The sequence below is a fragment of the Lycium ferocissimum genome, chromosome 2, assembly GCF_029784015.1.
Source record: "Lycium ferocissimum isolate CSIRO_LF1 chromosome 2, AGI_CSIRO_Lferr_CH_V1, whole genome shotgun sequence".
NCBI lineage: Eukaryota > Viridiplantae > Streptophyta > Magnoliopsida > Solanales > Solanaceae > Lycium > Lycium ferocissimum.
Window position 1 is genome coordinate 64,941,462 of NC_081343.1, and position 14,400 is coordinate 64,955,861.

The 14,400-nt window shown below is 36.0% G+C and overlaps 4 protein-coding genes across 5 annotated transcripts; all 4 read left to right on the forward strand.

Moving 5' to 3' along the window:
• The first annotated feature begins 530 nt into the window (after nt 1-530).
• On the forward strand, nt 531-4,336 carry LOC132046812 (probable LRR receptor-like serine/threonine-protein kinase At4g37250). 2 transcript variants are annotated; one of them, XM_059437570.1, is made up of 3 exons: nt 531-1,651; nt 1,733-2,455; nt 3,419-4,336. In XM_059437570.1, the coding sequence occupies exons 1-3, from the start codon at nt 808-810 to the stop codon at nt 4,111-4,113; spliced, it is 2,262 nt and encodes a 753-aa protein (XP_059293553.1). In that variant the 5' UTR covers nt 531-807; the 3' UTR covers nt 4,114-4,336. The 2 variants fall into 2 exon arrangements, with proteins under 2 accessions (XP_059293553.1, XP_059293552.1); XM_059437569.1 differs by having other exon boundaries at nt 533-2,455.
• Nucleotides 4,337-6,504: 2,168 nt separating this feature from the next.
• LOC132046813 (microtubule-associated protein RP/EB family member 1C) lies at nt 6,505-10,371 on the forward strand. Its single transcript, XM_059437571.1, has 6 exons — nt 6,505-6,685; nt 6,759-6,914; nt 7,407-7,513; nt 9,240-9,483; nt 9,551-9,664; nt 9,760-10,371. The coding sequence occupies exons 1-6, from the start codon at nt 6,578-6,580 to the stop codon at nt 10,030-10,032; spliced, it is 1,002 nt and encodes a 333-aa protein (XP_059293554.1). The 5' UTR covers nt 6,505-6,577; the 3' UTR covers nt 10,033-10,371.
• Nucleotides 10,372-10,929: 558 nt separating this feature from the next.
• Nucleotides 10,930-11,677, forward strand: LOC132046815 (uncharacterized). The gene is made up of 2 exons (XM_059437574.1): nt 10,930-11,104; nt 11,192-11,677. The coding sequence occupies exons 1-2, from the start codon at nt 11,084-11,086 to the stop codon at nt 11,414-11,416; spliced, it is 246 nt and encodes an 81-aa protein (XP_059293557.1). The 5' UTR covers nt 10,930-11,083; the 3' UTR covers nt 11,417-11,677.
• Nucleotides 11,678-11,966: 289 nt separating this feature from the next.
• On the forward strand, nt 11,967-13,817 carry LOC132046814 (ADP-ribosylation factor 2-B-like). The gene is made up of 6 exons (XM_059437573.1): nt 11,967-12,281; nt 12,413-12,483; nt 12,590-12,709; nt 12,840-12,958; nt 13,304-13,385; nt 13,476-13,817. Exons 1-6 carry the CDS (start codon nt 12,134-12,136, stop codon nt 13,479-13,481), a joined length of 546 nt encoding a protein of 181 aa, XP_059293556.1. The 5' UTR covers nt 11,967-12,133; the 3' UTR covers nt 13,482-13,817.
• Nucleotides 13,818-14,400: the final 583 nt, after the last annotated feature.

The following is a 14,400-nucleotide window of genomic DNA, read 5'->3' on the forward strand; positions in this document are numbered from 1 at the left end:
TCCAGCTGACTTCATGTTTACCCCCTTTTTATTTGTATATCTCTTATCTTATTAGTTGGTGAATAATCTGAAACTTTTGATTTTAATACATCCCAACGTTGGCAGAAATACAACTTGTGTCCCGTGAAACATTCACTGGACGATTCCTTAAATTCAACTAAATATTACTCTAATACTTTCAGATCTAGCTTAACAAATCATTGTGCAGCAATAAAAATTTCTGAAATAAAATCTAAATAATCTGCAGGAAAAATCTCTGTTCTTCACATGGAAAATGTTAAATAAGACAGCAAAAATGTTTAATAATAACTTCTACATAAGAAGATACGTTTTATAAAGTCCATGTGTAAATGAGTAGTTCTGCAAAATCTAACTCTACCTTGGTGTCACTTAGCTACCAAAGATGCTATTCCCTATTTTAACATAATTAATTAAGTCATTGTATTTTGGAACAAGAATATACAATGTAAGAAGTGTGTGTTGGCAAACGTTAGCATATAGGTAAGCTTTGGAAAAAGGAAATTACAGAACTAGATGGTGAAAGCAATTAATGGTTAAGTAGTACTAGTACTATATATTAAATAAACTTAAATGCTATCTACAATGGTCTGAACAGAGCATTTTGTTGAGGAAGGTTGGTTTTCGCTGAGCTGTGTGCGTTCTTCCCTCAATATTTTAAAAACTTCCCTTCACATGGTCCCCTTTGTATAATAAATCCCACTTATTCATTTACACTACTGTTCTCTTCTCTGTTCCTCATCAAGTTGCGTTCCTCTCTCTAGAGATGTGGGAACATTTTGAGACAAGATGAAATTCCAAATCTTTGATCTCCATTTATGGTGGAGGAGGATTCTTTTTCTTCTTTTTCTATTTAGATTTCAAGCTAATGGGCTTAACACTGATGGAGTTTTGTTACTGACTTTCAAGTACAATATCCTGAGTGACCCTTTAGGTGTTCTACAAAACTGGTATACTTGGGTTGAGACACCATGTTCATGGACAGGTGTAACTTGTGGAAGCCCAAATGCTTCAGACCCAAACCTACGAGTGACAACTTTGTCTCTTCCAAATTCTCAGCTTCTTGGTTCTATTCCTTCTAGTCTTGGTATGATTCAATATCTTACAAATCTTGATCTTTCTAATAATTCCATTAATGGGTCTATTCCTCTCACTCTTTTTAGTGCACCTGAGCTTCAAAGACTTGATTTTTCTAACAACAGAATCTCTGGTGAGTTGCCTGAGCTTGTCGGAAATTTAAAGAATCTTCAGTTTCTTAACCTCTCTGGTAACGCTTTGGCGGGAAGCTTACCGGCAAATCTTACTAGTCTGAATAATCTAACTGTTGTGTCTTTGAAAGATAATTACTTTTTTGGTGGAGTTCCTGTTGGGTTTGATTCAGTTGAAGTTTTAGATCTGTCTTCAAATTTGATTAATGGATCATTGCCTCCCAATTTTGGAGGCAGTAATCTCCGTTACTTTAATGTTTCTTTTAATAGACTTTCTGGAGATATCCCACCAGAATTTGCCAGCAAAATCCCTCCAAATGCAACGTTAGATCTCTCGTACAACAATTTCAGTGGTGCAATTCCAGAGTCAAGTCTTTTCGTCAACCAAAGTAGAAAAGCTTTTTCTGGGAATCCTGAATTATGTGGTGAGCCTTTGAAAAATTTGTGTCCAATTCCATCTACAATAACAACTCTACCAAATTCACCTGAACCAACTTCTTCTCCAGCAATTGCAGCTATTCCCAAGACCATAGACTCAAAAGCCGCATCCCCAAATGGCTCTTCAAAAAAAGGAAAAAATGGGCTGAGAACTGGCACAATTATAGGCATTATAGCAGGGGATATTGCAGCAGTAGGAGTTTTAGCACTGATTTTCATGTACGTATATCGTGCCAAAAAGAGGAAAAAAAGCCTAGAAAGTAGCATAAAACAAGAAGCCGAAACTGCAAAAGATTTTGACTGGGCATCGTCAGCATCTTCAGAAGAATACAACTGGTTAAGGTCATGGACCTGTTTGAGAAAACAAAGACACGGAGATGGCGACGAATTATCAGAAAATTCCAATTCAGAAAGCGAAGAAAGTGAAAAATCCCAATTGGCTCACCTAAATCACGTGCAAACAGAACAGAAAACAGGGGAATTAGTAACGGTTGATGGAGAAAGGGAACTTGAATTAGAGACATTGCTTAAGGCATCTGCTTATATTTTGGGAGCTAGTGGGTCGAGTATAATGTACAAGGCTGTGCTAGAAGATGGGACAACACTGGCCGTTCGGCGAATTGGTGAAAGTGGGGTGGAACGGTTTAAAGATTTCGAGAATCAGGTTAAGGTAATTGCTAAATTGGTGCACCCAAATTTGGTTAAAATTCGTGGATTCTATTGGGGTGCTGAAGAGAAATTGGTCATCTATGATTTCGCTCCTAATGGCAGCCTTGCCAATGCACGTTACAGTAAGTCTACTTTTCCCTTTTTTACAGTCTCCATACTCAATTTAGTAGGATACAAATAACATATACCTTATGTTTAGATCAAATCACGTCACACAGTGCGATTAAGCTTTTTTACGAGTGGAACCGCCTTGTTTGTTCTTATTATAGGAGTAATTTATACAGTACCATTAGAGTTGGTAAGGTTCACTTTTTGCTTCTATATTGGTTATTTTATGGTAGAGCATAAATTGGTTGGTCATTGCGTCTTAGAGGGGAAATTTGTGTGTCCATTGTACAAGAGTTTGGAGAATAGAATTTTAAAAATTGAAATTGACAAGCGAAAATTTACTAGCACACTACAAATTTGAGAGGCAGTCCTATTTATTTAACTAGTACTACTACCTAATCATCTCCAATTCGTAATTTGTTTCAATAAAGGCCTTCTAAATTATTGTAGTCCTTTAGCAATATTAAAGTTTGGAGTTGGTTATGTACTTTAGACATTGATTAAGTTAAATTTTCAAAAGAAAGAAGGAACGAGTCATTCAAATTAAGTCCAGACAATTGTAAAATTGAGAGCAATGAATTTATGCTAAAAATCCACGAGGAGTAAAGGAGATGGTGGACCTGAGGGTGGAGTAGTTGCAACTAAAGCCTTTGTTTTTAATGTGGAAATTAGTGTATTTAAGTTGCTACAAGTCAACCGTGTCTGTTTCTGAATGGGCGTCCCACAATTTCATAATACGGCCAAACGCCCCTTCTTCTACCGGTCACTTGCATGGAAAATGACTATACTTTTTTTTTTAACATATTGCTCTGTAGGCCATGCGTATGCTTTTTTGTTGTGTCCCATTCAAGCATTTCCTTTGTCCATCACCGATACTGTTAATAGAATTTCCACTCCATCAATCACTGCTATTTAACCAGTTATATCAAGTTACTGTATAGAAATTAAATTCTGGTTTAACTTGCGTGTGATTTCAGGAAAAGTTGGTTCTTCACCTTGTCACGTACCCTGGGAAATCCGGCTAAAGATTGCTAAGGGTGTTGCCCGTGGGCTCACTTACATTCATGAAAAGAAGCATGTACACGGCAACTTAAAGCCCAGTAACATTTTACTGGGGGCAGATATGGAGCCCAAGATTGGTGATTTTGGAATTGAAAGGCTTGTAACAGGAGATAGCAGTCATAAAACCTATGGATCGGCTCGTAATTTTGGTAGCAAGAGGTCCACAGCTTCTCGTGACAGCTTCCAGGACTTTGCATCTGGGCCTACTCCAAGTCCAAGCCCAAGTGCATTGGGCATATCTCCTTACCATGCACCCGAGTCGCTTCGCAGTCTCAAGCCCAACCCGAAATGGGATGTGTTTTCGTTTGGGGTAGTGTTGCTAGAGTTGCTAACCGGAAAGGTGATTGTTTCGGACGAAATGGGACCCGCAGCTGCTATCGGGGCTGCCACATCAGCAGGGGAAGAGACGAGTAAAGTGTTGAGGTTGGCTGACGTGGCGATCCGAGCTGACGTGGAAGGGAAAGAAGATGCCTTGCTGGCACTGATGAAAGTAGGATATAGTTGTATATCACCAACCCCTCACAAGAGACCAGGCATGAGAGAGATTGTTCAAGCACTTGAAAAGTTTCCAACTAATTCTACCCATTCATCATACTATTATGGGCCTTAGCAATGATAAAAGGTGGACAAAATTGTAGAGACCAGAGACCTTGTATGTAATGAGACTGACAACTTTGTTCTTTTTCAATTTATTTGTGTTTGTCCTTCCAATATAGTATTAGCCATTGATTTTTTAATAGTGATCATCTTCATAGGTTTTGTGTTGTATTTCACTTAAGATGGTGACTTTGGATTATCAATATCTGACAACTTCTTCAGTGTTTGCTAATTAATTTGCGGCTCCTTTTCGCTATTAACATTTAAGAGCAATGAATAAGACACAATTACACAAACTTTATATAATCACTAATATCAGCAAATCAATTCTGATATATTCTTCTTTTCCCTTTTGGTGGACAAAGATACTATTTCTTGAAGCTGATTGATTTCTTTTTGGACTTTTGAGTACTTATTTAGATAAAGGTTGACTGCATGGAATAAGGACAAAGAAGACTACATTATTCATTGCCAACGAAACACCTCAAATACACTAGCCTAATGAGAAATAGCGTCGGTGTTGTCGATTAGTATTTACAGTGGGACAAACAGTTTCAGTATATCAGCATTCTTAATTAGAAGTCTCAAGAAATTTATGAATAAAAAAAAAATCCTACTATGCAACAATTTTCCTTTAGATATCATTTGGTACGCGCGATGCGGGGGCAGAGTTAGAGGGGGCCGACCCGAACACCCTCGAAAAATAATTATACGGCATATATAAGGTAATATTTTTATATTTTATGCATATATATATAGATAGGTTTTGAATACTCCGAACAAAAGATTAGAGGTTGGTTTAGTGGTTTAGATAATTCAAAATTCACCTTGAGGTTCCAAGTTCAAATCTGAAGCACCATTTTATATTAATTAATCCGGGATAAATTTATACCTTTCACAATACGGACTATAAAATTAGTCTCAAACTTAATTCTCGATATCCACCTTATCCCATCAAACCTGGTATAATATTATTTTATCCCACCTCCTAAGTCCAGGGATAATAATCTAAGGACATAATATCAGAATAACTTAATCCGCATGCCAAACGACTCCTTAATGTATCTTAGGCAACACAAATTCGAATTAATCGACTTTCAATACGTATCATGAATATAAAAGTGAAAAAGAATGCTAGGATGGGACTGGGAGATTAAAAAGAAAGTCTCGATCACGCATTTGCCTCAAAGGCCCTTAAGAGCCACAAAATTCAATTGTTATGCCACCCCGCTGTCAGATTCAAATAATTGATTTCAGACTCTTGCCCCTTCAATTCAACAGAACGTACAAGTTACAACAGAGGAACTGTAGAATTATAAAAGTTGGTTTTTCAATTCACCAGAACGTACAAAAAGGAACTGTAGAATTATAAAAGTTGGTTTTCAATTCACCAGAACGTACAAGAAAAGAACTGTAGAATTATGAAGCAATGAAACCGAAGAAATTCTTTAATTTTTCTTAGAAGTTACTTTTGTTTCCTCTGTAACTATTGTGCAAAGATGATGATAGTATTATTCCCGGGCATCTTATGATAAGTGTATATGGAATAGTTATATTTCTATATTTTTTTACGTGGAATAATCACTTGCCGGGAAAGTGTTATTATTTGAAAATTTAGGAAGGAAAAAGAAGAACTATGTAGATGTGATTTACATTTTAGTATAATGCTTTGAAACAATTGGAGTATGTTTCTGATACATCATTTTATTATCAGATTTTGGTTGATTAGCAAGTTTATTTATTTGTTTATTTAATTATTTTCTCCTATTCTGTAACAAAATTTATTAATATTAGAAAGAGAAATTCTTTTTTTTTTCCTCCTAAAATCGATCAATCAAATGTAGAAACAAGAAGAAAAAAAAAATCAAATATAGAAGCACAATTTTACTCTTGCTAGACGGAAAGAGAAGAAAGACTATTTTGATTTTCAACGGTGAACCGATGATTTAAATTTTATGGGTTTGGAATTATAGGAAAACAATTTCAATTGCTAATAAATGAGCTGAAATTTAATATTTATACATATTTAGTAGAAATTACGTATTTGGTTTAACTTATTCGTAATCTAAAATTCATAAAATTGCACGTTTTGCCCTTATGGTCTTTAGAAACTAAAGTTATACCAAAGCATAACTTGTGAGATATTATGATACGAAAATATAAACTTATGCGCTCTAATATTTCTTCTTCTTTTTGAGGGGATCAATTAAAGAGCAACACAAAATAAGGACCAAAGTGCAAATGACCCTCTAAAATTTTGTAAGGTAAAGAAGGATCTAACAAGAAATCCTTTTTGGTGCTCTTGGGTCATCAAATATGGGCCTGTGTGAATTGGCCCATTGGGCTACGATCCGAATCAACGGTTGGTGGAGCCTTTTCATTTCAAAATGTATAGCTGAACAACACATCCCGCTCAAACCCTCATTTCAAACTCTCTCTCTCTCTACAGAGCCTTGGAGAAGAAAGGTGAACCAGAAATGGCGACACACATAGGATTGATGGATGGGGCATACTTCGTCGGCAGAGGAGAGATCCTTGCCTGGATCAATTCCACACTTCACCTTAATCTCTCCAAAGTCGAAGAGGTATTCGATCTCTCTTTTTCCTGAAACACTTCTAATTCATGTCTCCTTATTTCAAATTATGATCGATGCACAGGCGTGTACGGGTGCGGTTCATTGCCAGCTGATGGATGCTGCTCACCCAGGGTTAGTCCCTATGCACAAAGTCAATTTCGATGCCAAGAATGAATATGAGATGATCCAGAACTATAAGGTTCTACAAGATGTATTCAGCAAACTCAAGATTACCAAGGTTCATCTATTTTGTGAAATTTTGTTTTCCTTATTAGATTAAGTTATATCCTCGTTTAACTTATTGTCCATGCTTAGAGAATGACCGGGATTTCACATTTTGTAACAAAGTGGAATTTTCTTGATAAGGAGAACTGGAATCACACTCATTGAAATAGGAGTTCATCATACAAATAAAAGCAACAATAAGAAGGGAGGGAGGTTCCAGAGTTAGTCTAGAAAGCAACTAAGAAATAAGGAGACAACTTAATACCATAAACCCTAATGAACTATTTCCTCTTGTATGCTCCTTTTGAAGTTCAAGATGTATCCAACAAACTTATGTTTACCAAGGTTAATCTATTTTGATTAGATTCAGTTTTATCCTCGTTTATCTCTTTTTGAAAGTTACTTTCCATGCTTAGAGTGACCAGGAGTTTACATTATTGGATTTGCCCTGCATTGTTTTTCATAGTCAATTGATGTTTAATTCTGTGTTTATGGTATTAATTAGCTCATTGAGGTTAACAAACTGGTGAAAGGAAGAGCTCTTGACAACCTGGAATTCATGCAATGGTTGAAGAGATACTGCGATTCTGTTAATGGAGGCAATATACACAGGTAACCGTTTCAACCTACGTTTCTCTGTTGCAATTTCTTTGATTTAATACTGTTCAACAATATTTACTTATGGTATCTGTATGCTTGTGCTGAGACATGAATTTCCTATTATAAGGGGAAAGGGGAAAACTGGAAATTAGGGCAGAGCACCAAAGCAGAGATAAGGAATAAAATTTCCAGCAAAGAGAGTTGGATATAGTATATAGAAATTGAATAGGTATATTGGATAGTCCATGAAAGGTTATGAACCAAACTGCCATCGTTAGCTAGGGTCATAATCAAGTGTGTTGCAGATCGTATCCCAGCTTGCACAACTCAAATTTCAGTTGTTTATTTAGATTTGTTCTTTTTTTAGATTTTCCTTGTTTGCATCTATGCAATCTAGTAGTTAAATAGCTGCATAGAAGGTTTCACCCCCTGATTAGGACTATGTTTTCACTATTGTTTTCAATTTTTCTTTTCTATTTTTTTATAAAGCTTTCTGATGTGTGATTTGGTTAGTTGTAACGTAGTCCAAACTGACCCAATCTTTTGGATTGGTGGGACATAGGCTATATTAATTGTAACTCTAAAGTGAGTGATTGTATCAATCTTTCAACCAGTTATTGTTCGATGGGATTATGATTTTTATGGGTCAGGATTGACACCCCTATTCTACAACAAAAGAACAAACATGTATAGTTACTTTAAGCCCACCACAGATCCTATCAAACTGTACTCCTATCCGTAGTAAACTGAAAAAGAAAAATAATGAACTCTGGAACTTTAAACCAACTATGAAACAGAAAACAAAGAACTCCTCGAACAACTTGAAATCAAGGGGTACGATAAGATTAGACTGGCCAGTATTTACTCCTGGTGTTGCCGGGAGATATTGAAGCAACGGTGTTATGATTTCTTTTTATTCTTCTATCACCAACCACATCCATCATCATTGTTTCTAGTTAATCTTTACTAGCTTTCACAAGAAGCCAAAATAAGAGTCGGAAGTTCTCAAGTAACTTTCTGCTTTTGCTCTATTCTACTCATTACAATTTTCTGCTTAATTCTCTCTATTTTTATATGCACAGACCTTTGCCACATTTATGCTAGAGACTGAATAATACTCTTCAAGTATTTTAACTTGACATATATTGAATAGCAAACTCCACAGATGCTGGCAAAGCATGGTGAGTCCCAAGTCCAATAGAGGAGAAAGGTTGTGGTATGTTGACAACCACGATAAAAGTAGTTAAATTATAATGAATCTTTATGATAATGAATGTGTGGGGTTGTGCTCTGTTCACTATGTGTTACACCACCACTTGAGTATAGTGTTAAATAGGCAAGACTTGGAATGAAATGTACTTAAATAAGGCGGAACAGATATAAAGGAATCATAGAACCAAATCCAACTAGTTTTAGGTTTGAAGAATAGTTCATTAGTTGGTTGATTATTGTATAAATTGCAAGGTAGCCTTGTGATGCTACTTGTGTTAAATTACTGTATGACCTTTCATATTTATTATTCTGCCTGCAATGTATTGAGTATTAGCTCAATCTTATACTTTCAGAAATTGTTTATTTGCAAGTTAACCTGCATTAACGCTACCGTGTTTTACTGACTTGAAGTTGTAATGAAGCATGTGTTTAATTGAGAGTATTACCTTTGTTTTCAACTATTAAAATTGACATAGAAACTTGCCTAATGGAGAGCTGTTGTTTCTTTTTTGATTGTCAATGTCAGTTACAATCCTCTGGAGAGAAGGGAAGCTTGCAAGGGTGCCAAAGAAATGAACAAAAGATCTGCTCCTTCACAAAATGCATCCAAAAATGCCTCAACTGCTCCAAAGCATGCCCCTCATAGCACTAGAAGAAATGATGTACATCATGTAAGCAGCACAAGTCAATCTGGTAAGCTCTCCAGGCCTTCTTCGAGTGGAGGAGCATCAACCTATTCTGAAGCAGAACGTACTGCACATGAACAACAGGTAGTACTAAATGATGAGAGATGGTTTTGTTTGAACCGCTGAAGGCTTATTACTAAATTCAATGCAGATTACGGAGTTGAAGTTATCAGTGGATAGTCTTGAAAAGGAAAGGGACTTCTATTTTTCAAAGCTGAGGGACATTGAGATCCTATGCCAATCTCCTGAGATTGAAAACCTCCCTGTACTATTTCTATTCTCTTAGCTGAAAAGTCGGTATAATTCTTATATACCAGCAACCCAAGCATATTCATTTTTGGTTTATCTTTTATCTTATAGGTGGTTGAAGCAGTAAAGAGGATTCTGTATGCTATGGACGATGATGCATCTCTTGTAGATGCTGAAGCCATGATATCTGACCAACACCAGCAAGTAGAGACATTGAGTTGCGTATCTGAAGAGGCAGAAGAAAGGCTGAGGGTAGACACTCAAAAGAGAAAAAACATTGTCAATATTGACGTTGACCTAGCTGCCAGCAACACATTGTCTCCAAAGCAAAGGATTTCTGATGCTTCTGATGTCCATTGCAGTGGATCACTTGTGACATATTGATCAACCTTGTCTGCTGGATAAATAACTTGTTCTATCTGAGTCGTGGAATAATTCCTGCTACTTTCTTTGTTACTCGAGTTATATATTCTCGGAGCATACTTCGTTTCTAAGCAATATCATTTGAAGAATTCCATCAGTATAGAAGTAGTGAATATAAGAGCCTGTCTGGTTTGTCTGTTTGTTTTTTTGTACAACATTGCCCGATGTTATCGTTGTCCTATAGCAAGTATTGGCAACTGTACTGGTTGCTCTGTAGTCACTTCATTTTAGTGCAAGATCTTGGATCATTTATGATGATTACTGTGGTTTAATGGATGCTAAAGTTGGTGTTGCGTTTGATTTTGGAATATATCTTGAAACCAACCATAAGGTAAATTGATTATCTCCGCACAACTTAGCATGGAAAGTAAAATCCTGATATCCAATTGAATTGATCTTTTTGCCTATCAATTTTCATTTTTTTCCCCGTGGCTTGTTTGTTTGTTTTAGTAGTAGCGCGATTAGGAATTTAACCATGATGAAGGTAAATAGGTCATATTTCTTAATTGTTTAAATTTTTAATTGGTGCACAACTGAATTAACATCATGGAGGAGTTCTTGGTTCAAGTTTGGTCACCTCTCTTCATAAATATTTACTTAATTGGCTCAAGGAGAAATAATCAGAGCTGCTCGTGTTATGAAAGCTTGAAGATACCAAGTGCACCCAGGTTATTGAGGGTTGAAGTTGATGACACGTATTCTTTTGTTTGTAATCATCATTTGAAGCCTTAGCCCATGAGATTATTTCCATCAAATGTTAAATTTTTAAAAATAAAGGGACATACTATAATTTATCGGTTACTAAGAAAAGAATTGGAGAGAAAAAGTCAGTCCCCAAACAGAAACGAAGTGTCCGCTTCCAATCTTTGGCTAACCACCAGTTCGCATCTTACATGGCCTTAAAGTTAGGACAAATCACTCAATTAAAAATCTTTCCCCTCTAATAAATCCAGATTTAAAATTTAGAATATTAGCTATCATTGTTCCGAATAAGAAATCTGCGAGCTGCAATATGAATTCATCAGCCAATAAGGTATGATTTGAACATCCAAATCTCTCTTTCTTGTCTTGTCAGTCAGCAAATGTAAATATCTGTGGATCATATATTTCATAATTTCAGGGTACACAGGATGTGAATGCACAAAACCAAATGGAAAGGAGGGTGGAGACTCTGGATTATCAATCGTCAGTGGGACAAGGACAAGAACAAAGGCCTGTGGAAATTATTCACCAGCCACAAATTAGCACACCTTTGTCGAACACTAGTGGTGGCGTATTGTCTAATGCTGCTGCGTCTGTTGCATCGACCCTCGAGTCCGCCAAGAGAGCTATTTCACGGAAATAACTCCATCATACTATGTTGTATAATTTTGTTATCTTTTTCTGATAGTTCTTTATTTCTACTGTAAACTCTCCAAGGGGAATACAATGATATTTCACATGACTGGTTGAATGTCTCGATAGTTCGCCTCAAGAAAATCTTGAGGATTTGTCTATTAATATTTGTTTAGAACTGTGTGTTTTGTAGTAAATATCTGGCTCAATTCAATATATTTCCTTTTCCGTTCACATAAATCATAATTATCAAATATACAGCGACAGTTTACAAGATTGAATGCTAGATGATGCGCCTGTTGTCATTCTTTTTAAAAAGGGCTCAGTATAAAAGATAAAAATGTTGATGTATTGCGTTGCCACACTACAGTTGGACAAGTAAAAGGACGATTCTTTACTTATTCATGAAAGTAGTACGATTTGTCTGGATTTGCAAGCTTGAAAATGGAACCTGCTTTTTGGAAACGAATCGCCTGTGGGTAGAGATTATGGTTAAAAGTCAGATGCTTTTTTTTTTTAGCCAAAAGTGAAATAAGAATTAATTTGCACCCTTTATTCTCCTCAAACCTTGTCAGAATCATATTCTTCCTTCTTCTTTTTTCCTTCAAGATTCGAAAAAATGCGATTTTTTATTTGTATTCAGAAACTTTAGGCTTTTTGCAAAGTGGGTAAACTAAGTGAATTCTCAGCAGAAGTTAGTAGTTGTGTGTTGCACCATCGTAGAAAAATGGGCATGTCAATATCCAAGTTTGTGAAAATGCTATTTGCGAAGAAAGAAATGAGAATATTGATGGTGGGACTAGATGCAGCTGGCAAAACAACCATCTTGTACAAGTTAAAACTTGGGGAAATTGTCACCACCATTCCTACAATTGGTATGTCTGCTTTCTCATTCCTATCTAGGTCTAATTACAAGAAAATCTACCTGTTCAATTCCAAGGGAAAAACTTGATATTTGCTCAACTCTGAATAACATAATTAAACTTTTTCTCTTCATTAATACCAGGATTTAATGTGGAGACAGTTGAATACAAGAATTCAAGCTTCACAGTATGGGATGTGGGTGGACAAGATAAGGTATCTAATAGGAGTATATTAATACTCAAAATCCCAATCAAAGCTAGTTACTTGGTTAAATTAATGGAGATTGTAACTTTGTTTTACTAATTAATTAATTGTACAGATCCGGCCTCTATGGAGGCACTATTTTCAGAACACACAGGGTCTAATATTTGTGGTAGATAGTAATGATCGAGATCGAATTTCAGAAGCCAGAGATGAGCTCCATCGCCTGCTTAACGAGGTAATTATAAAATTATAAAACTGATACGAAATCGCTATTCAAGTTAACTAGAATTAATGATGGATGACTCAACAAGTCTCTGCAATCCTTAAAATTTTAATACACCAATTACATGACGTGGTTTCTGCAGGAAGAACTACGAGGCGCCACAATTCTTGTAATTGCGAATAAACAAGACCTTCCAAATGCTATGAATGTTGCAGAAATCACTGATAAACTTGGCCTGCATTCACTCCGTCAACGACGCTGGTAAACCACAGCCTTACTATTAATACTCAAAAAAGTTTGCAGCATTGGATCATCTAAAATATAGTATACTACTATTGTAAGTAACGGTCTATGATAAGTGAAACTATTTACTTAAAACATAATGCGCTACAAGTAGTAAAATAATGCTAATAGTGTGTACAATTCCTTAGGGATCGCCGGTGTATAATCTAAGATATGAGTATAATAAGTGTATAATCGGTGTATACATTGGTTATACATGATTCTATATTAATTATACAATGATTATGCACTGCATACTGATTAATATTTATATTTTATGCAAACAACTGAGGAGTGTGACTCATGATTTTTCTAAGTTTTTAGGTACATACAGAGTGCTTGTGCAACATCTGGCCAGGGGCTTTATGAAGGTCTTGATTGGTTATCACATAATATCACCGGAAAGGCAAGAACATTTTGGCCTTTTCATCTCTGCTCTTTCATATTTTTTCACCAAAAAGAAGTCTGCTAACTGTAATTTTAATCATCATTGCAGGCATAAATTCAGAGCTGCATCCAGCCCAAGAAGTACCTTGTCTTCAAAACCAAACGCCTCGAATGAAATCAATATGCTACCATAATAGAAGCTATGTCTATACGTATATTCTGATGCAAGGTTTCAAAATTGTAAACTTTAGTATTGAATCCCATAGTTTCGCTTAACTGTTTTTTTCTTTTGTGTGTGTGTTAATTATGGGGCCAGGGGCAGATGTATGATTGAGCTTTTCGCTCGAAATTTATAAATATGGTTGAAAAAGTCATTGGATGTTCCTGAAATTAGCAGTATCGGGTAAATTTAATATAATAGATGCCCATCGGCATTCCAGCTTTTATTCTCCTTTCAAGGTCTAACCGAAAGAAAATCTAGTACTTCTTAGTCGTGAATACCTGAGTTCAATAGTTCTTGCTTAGGCAGTTCATACTGTCCATACACAGTGTGTTTTGATCCAATATTTCAAATCTTATGTGTTTCAGCACTAACATATTCTTCCATGGAAGAAACAAAGTGTTTTTTACAACCTTGCCACCCAAAAATTTTTGTTCCACTTAATCCCTCTTTTATGACCACATATCTTTCCAGCTAAGGAAGATGTAATGATACTCAACATTTACTGACTTAAAAAGCTAGACACGCAAGTGGTTGTGGTTTAGCGAATAAATTTGAGAACTACTAGCATAACTGTACGTATAATCAATAATGCATGAAACTTCATGAATCATGGTGTTTCCATTGACATTGATGGGTTGTATGTTTTAATTTGTAATTCAAGAACTCCTACCTGAACCCTTAAACAGCCTTAACCGAAAAAGGCCCATACAGCCACTTATTTTTACTTCTATTGTCTGCCTTGCTTGTTCTATTTAAACCCAGGCCAAATTACTTCATTCCCCTGTGAGCTGTCTTGTTGACCTACTAACTA

Excerpts from the sequence above, each read along its gene's own strand:
- LOC132046814 (XM_059437573.1), top strand. The coding sequence starts at position 12,134 with ATGGGCATGTCAATATCCAAGTTTGTGAAAATGCTATTTGCGAAGAAA. Across the intron at positions 12,282-12,412 it reads CACCACCATTCCTACAATTG|GATTTAATGTGGAGACAGTT; the intron begins GTATGTCTGCTT and ends CATTAATACCAG. Across the intron at positions 12,959-13,303 it reads TCACTCCGTCAACGACGCTG|GTACATACAGAGTGCTTGTG; the intron begins GTAAACCACAGC and ends CTAAGTTTTTAG.
- LOC132046812 (XM_059437569.1), top strand. The coding sequence starts at position 808 with ATGAAATTCCAAATCTTTGATCTCCATTTATGGTGGAGGAGGATTCTT. Across the intron at positions 2,456-3,418 it reads CCTTGCCAATGCACGTTACA|GAAAAGTTGGTTCTTCACCT; the intron begins GTAAGTCTACTT and ends GTGTGATTTCAG.
- LOC132046815 (XM_059437574.1), top strand. The coding sequence starts at position 11,084 with ATGAATTCATCAGCCAATAAG. Across the intron at positions 11,105-11,191 it reads TGAATTCATCAGCCAATAAG|GGTACACAGGATGTGAATGC; the intron begins GTATGATTTGAA and ends TCATAATTTCAG.
- LOC132046813 (XM_059437571.1), top strand. The coding sequence starts at position 6,578 with ATGGCGACACACATAGGATTGATGGATGGGGCATACTTCGTCGGCAGA. Across the intron at positions 6,686-6,758 it reads ATCTCTCCAAAGTCGAAGAG|GCGTGTACGGGTGCGGTTCA; the intron begins GTATTCGATCTC and ends ATCGATGCACAG. Across the intron at positions 9,665-9,759 it reads CTGAGATTGAAAACCTCCCT|GTGGTTGAAGCAGTAAAGAG; the intron begins GTACTATTTCTA and ends TTTATCTTATAG.